The following is a 4,770-nucleotide window of genomic DNA, read 5'->3' as shown; positions in this document are numbered from 1 at the left end:
CCCCCACAAATATGTGAGGCACCGCTACAAAGCAGCATCACAGGAACTTACTCATTAGGTGGAGCTCCTTCATTAAGCTGTTTACGCTCTGTAAAATAACTAGTGATACAAAAGTGAGATATGGATCTCATGATTTGTCTGACATCTTGGGATTGATGAGGCCGGCAGTTAAGGGAAGTTGTAACTGTGCCACTCACCATTCCTGGGGTGCCTCACTTCCCATAGGAGTGGTCAGAAGATTGGTATAAAGAGGAGCTCTGGTCCCCAAGCTCATCATTCGAATCCATTGAGACTTCTCCATCGTTCCAGCACATCTGCTAAACAAGGTAAGCCCAATGCTCAGATCATCCTCCTTCCTTTGAATGGATGGAAACATCTTCAGCTATGCACTGATGCAATGATAATGCTATTTGGGTTGATTCGGGTTTTTGATACAGTGTGCAATTCCTTCCAATCATTGGAGGGAGAGGGACTTTTTTCTCGATGCAAATGAGAAGTGGCTTGATTTCCAACAGTTCTCCCTTTGTTCTCTGGGTATTTGCTACTAAGCTTTGGGGTGAAATATTGGTGCACAGTGTAGCTACTGTATCCGCCAACATGCAGAAGCTTGTTGTAATTGGAATTGGGTGACGGTACTTGAACAGCAGAGGTCACAGCAGATGAATTGGTGTGTCCTCCCCAACAGCAATGCTTGAATGATAGCTGCAACTAAGCCAAAGTTTTCTTCAAGGCATTTTAATCCTTTTAAATTAAAGGATTAATCTGTCAGACAAAAATTCACCCAGGAATTGTTTCCAGCAGAGGCCTTACATATCCATGCACAGTTTGCAGGGCCAGACCTGCTTAACTCGTGTGGAGGAGCAATGTTATCCCATTATCTGACCTCCATATTTACACCAGATAAATGGTTTGGCTTGTTAGCTTGCAGTCATCCAGGGAAGCACTGAGGAAGCAGATTCAAGGAAGATAGTACAGGAAACAGCTGAAGCTAGCGATTCTGGAGGTGGTCAATCAGTGTCTGAGTTTCATCACCGCAAAGCAGGAACAAAATAGAAAAAAGGGGATACAGGACAATACAGTCTGAGAAACATGGCACGTCAGTGAGTAGACTAGATTACAACCTTCCGCCCCAACATGGTTATGTTCTACATGTGGGGAATTCTTTTGCACTGGCTAGATACGTTTACATGACAGCTAGAGTCATATCCATCCATCCATCTACCTACCTATAGCTCTCAAAATTTGTATGCTATTCAATTGTTTGCAAAATAAGGTTGTTCTTTTTTAAAAAAAGAAACAGTAAGACTTTCCAGGTGTTTTTTTTTAAATGAAAACATTCAAAGGATAATTAAAATAACCAATAAGCTAAAAGCCACATTAAACCATCATTGTTTCTCAATAGGCTTGATTAAAGAAAGATATTTTAGCAGGGGCAGAAAATGCTACTGCAACCTGATATCAACTGTCAGGAAGTTCCGAAATGTGGGTGGTGCAACACGAAAATATCAATTTCTTAGTACCATGTAGCATCCGTAAGAGTGCCAGTTTCAGAGATCAAAGTGTTTAAATGAATGGACATTTATGGAGAAAGGAAACTGGTCCTGAACTGTCTCTCCTTCCCGACACACGCACAAACCAACCAACACACAAACATGCATTCAACCATGTGATCCAACACACTGCCAATCGCCACCTGTACTCCCTGGTGCTGCAGCCTGGACACAAGTTGACCACCATGAGAATGAGGCCCTTTGAGAAAGGAGCATTGCAGCCAGCAGTGTGCATTAACTATGCTTTGTCCACTTTCCAGGTCTAACGCACCACACCAAAGCCGAAAGATGAGCAAGCAAAGACAAAGCAGGGGTGGCTGTTGCTGCTGTGGCAGTTCAAGGGGCGGCTGCTGCTGCTGCTCTGGAGGTGGAGGATATGGCGGCGGCGGACAGTCCGGCGGAGTCATCGTTATACCAAGCGGAGGTGGATATGGAGGTGGATATGGAGGCGGCCAGCAAAAGATCCCAATGGTTGTTGGCGGAGGATCTGGAGGGGTTTGCTGCGGAGCCAGTAGCGGTGGCGCAGTGTGCTGTGGATCATCTGGTGGCGGTGGCCAGTCTTCTGGGTGTTGTGTTGGAGGTGGAATGGGTGGTGGATATGGAGGTGGATATGGATATGGCCAGCAAAAGATCCCCATAGTTGTTGGTGGAGGATCTGGAGGGGTTTGCTGTGGAGCTAGCGGTGGCCGTGGTGGTGCAGTATGTTGCAGCTCGTCCGGCTCCAGTGGCGCAGTTTGTTGTAGCTCATCCGGTGGTGGAAGCTCAGGTGGGGTTAAGGTGATTAGAGGAGGATACGGTGGAGGAGGATACAGTGGCGGCAGTGGGAAAACCATTGTTGTACCTGGTGGAAGCAGTGGTGGTGGCAGTGGTGGAGCTGTCTGCTGCAGCAGTGGCAGTGGCGGAGCTGTGTGCTGCAGCAGCGGCAGTGGCGGAGCTGTCTGTTGCAGCAGCAGCGGATCTGGTGGTGGATACTCACAGACCAAGTGCCCCATTGTCGTCCCACCATGCATTGGGAAAACGAAGTAGGTCTGCCTCAAGTAAAATGCAGCATTTGCCAAGCAACCCAAGAAAAGCTAATTTTGCTACCTCGCATCAGCATCCTGACAACGACATGTTAAACCCAGGACACTTCTGCATGTTGCTTTCTTTGCCTTTTCATTCTTCAATGACATTTTATGCTTGCATGTTCAATGTGTGGCTCATTCTTCAGTGTAACTTATGAATGTGTGTGTGTTTGCGGTGGGTGGGTGTTTCCTCATCCACCCACTGCTGCTGATTTCCTTGCTTCAATTTCCCATAATGCATGGGAGAGAATAAAACTTATTTCAGAATCAACACATCTGCAGTGTCTTCTTCCATCACCCCATTGCCATTGTCATAATTCATCACACCTCCATGGTTCCCCCAAATTTTCAAATGTTGCTGCATATTATAGTTATTCTACACCTTATCTTCAACACAATTTTCTCAGATAAGATCTCCTGCTGTTCTTATTCAAAGCATACTTGTGTTTTAACAAGATCACAGTAGGTTTTTTAAAAAGAAACAATCTATGAACATTCCCCACAACTCCTTAAAGTCTGCCTCATCCTTATCTCTAATTCTACTTGTTAAACTTGCCAATTCTGAAAAATTCCATCAATTTCAGCTGCCAATCTTCTACCCCCCCCCAAAAAAAAAACAAATATTTACTTGGTACAAAAACAAAGACAAAGAGCAGCCAGGTTGGAATCTATAGTGAAAGAAATCCATAAATGGAGGACTACCACAGAGAAGAAGGGGCGCGGGTGGCGCTGTGGGTAAAACCTCAGCGCCTAGGACTTGCTGATTGCATGGTCGGCGGTTCGAATCCCCGCGGTGGGGTGCGCTCCCGTCGTTCTGTCCCAGCGCCTGCCAACCTAGCAGTTCGAAAGCACCCCCGGGTGCAAGTAGATAAATAGGGACCGCTTAACAGCAGGAAGGTAAACGACGTTCCGTGTGCTGCGCTGGCTCGCCAGATGCAGCTTGTCACGCTGGCCACGTGACCCGGAAGTGTCTGCGGACAGCGCTGGCTCCCGGCCTATAGAGTGAGATGAGCGCACAACCCTAGAGTCTGGCAAGACTGGCCCGTACGGGCAGGGGTACCTTTACCTTTTTACCACAGAGAAGATCCAGTTCCTCATACCTGCTTATGGACTTCTCTCAGAGGTGGCAGGTAAAGGAGGACATCAGTTGATGATCTCAGTATCTGGGTAGCTGCACATGGGGAAAGGTGGGGTGTTTTAGGTGGTTCCTAAGCTGTATAAAATTGTAAAGTTTTGAACCAAGGCTGATGGATTTGAAGGAACCTTTCTTTGATCCAGTTCCAAACTCAGGAAGTAGAGCTAAGGGACACACACAACTCAGGCAGTTTCAATCTATTCCACACAAGAATGTCCATCACTCAATGACACAACATGTGATAAAGGAATACACCTGGATGTTAAAGATCAGTGGAGCGGCTTTCACTATAGGGAACTCCCATCAAACCTGGACAGCAGTGGTTATTGGTCCCCAATGGGACTGGTAGGGCAGAAGGTTGGGAATCCTCCAGTAGACTGTGTCAGAGTCAGTTAAGAAGAGTCAGTTTGGTCAGTTTGGTTCCCCCCCCCCCCCCGTCTCTCTCTCTCTCTCTCTCTCTCTCTCTCTCTCATATATAATTTTAAATACTCATTTTTACATCCCTAAAATATCAATGACTTCCCTTCTTCTCTTTCCATGGTTCATTTTACAGGTCATACAACCCTGCATATTTTACAAAAACAATACCATTCAGTATGCGCTTATTGCATCCATCAAAACTTATTTACACTGTTGAATTCATCTTAATGCTGCCAACGTTTTCAGCTATACACAATTATTTCCCATATATTTAATAAACGTTTTCCAGTCTCCTCTAAATGTATGTTCTTCTTGTTCTTTTATTATATATGTTAAGTCTGCAAGCTGCACATATTCTTTCAACAAGTTGCCATTCTTCTTTGGTTGGGACCTCGCTCGTTTTCCATTTTGGGGCTAGCAAAACATAGGCCGCAGTAAGGTAAAGGACCCCTGACAGTTAAGTCCAGTTGCGAACGACTGTGGGTTTGCAGCACTCATCTCACTTTACTGGCCGAGGAACCCGGCGTTTGTCTGCAGACAGTTTTTCCGGGTCATGTGGCCATCATGACTAAGCAGCTTCTGGCGAAAACAGAGCAGTGCA

The 4,770-nt window shown here is 46.0% G+C and overlaps 1 protein-coding gene across 1 annotated transcript; it reads left to right on the top strand.

The window, feature by feature from the left end:
* Positions 1 to 203: 203 nt before the first annotated feature.
* Positions 204 to 2,885, top strand: LOC144325830 (uncharacterized). The gene is made up of 2 exons (XM_077920532.1): positions 204 to 326; positions 1,811 to 2,885. Exon 2 carries the CDS (start codon positions 1,839 to 1,841, stop codon positions 2,574 to 2,576), a length of 738 nt encoding a protein of 245 aa, XP_077776658.1. The 5' UTR covers positions 204 to 326; positions 1,811 to 1,838; the 3' UTR covers positions 2,577 to 2,885.
* The last annotated feature ends 1,885 nt before the right edge of the window (positions 2,886 to 4,770 follow it).

Source organism: Podarcis muralis, chromosome 16, assembly GCF_964188315.1.
Source record: "Podarcis muralis chromosome 16, rPodMur119.hap1.1, whole genome shotgun sequence".
Classification (NCBI taxonomy): Eukaryota; Metazoa; Chordata; class Lepidosauria; order Squamata; family Lacertidae; genus Podarcis; species Podarcis muralis.
The sequence above is the reverse complement of the archived record's forward strand: the minus strand, read 5'-3'. Positions and strand labels throughout refer to the sequence as shown.

Bases quoted from the DNA above. Each gene is read 5' to 3' on its own strand.
- LOC144325830 (XM_077920532.1), top strand. From the start codon at position 1,839: ATGAGCAAGCAAAGACAAAGCAGGGGTGGCTGTTGCTGCTGTGGCAGT.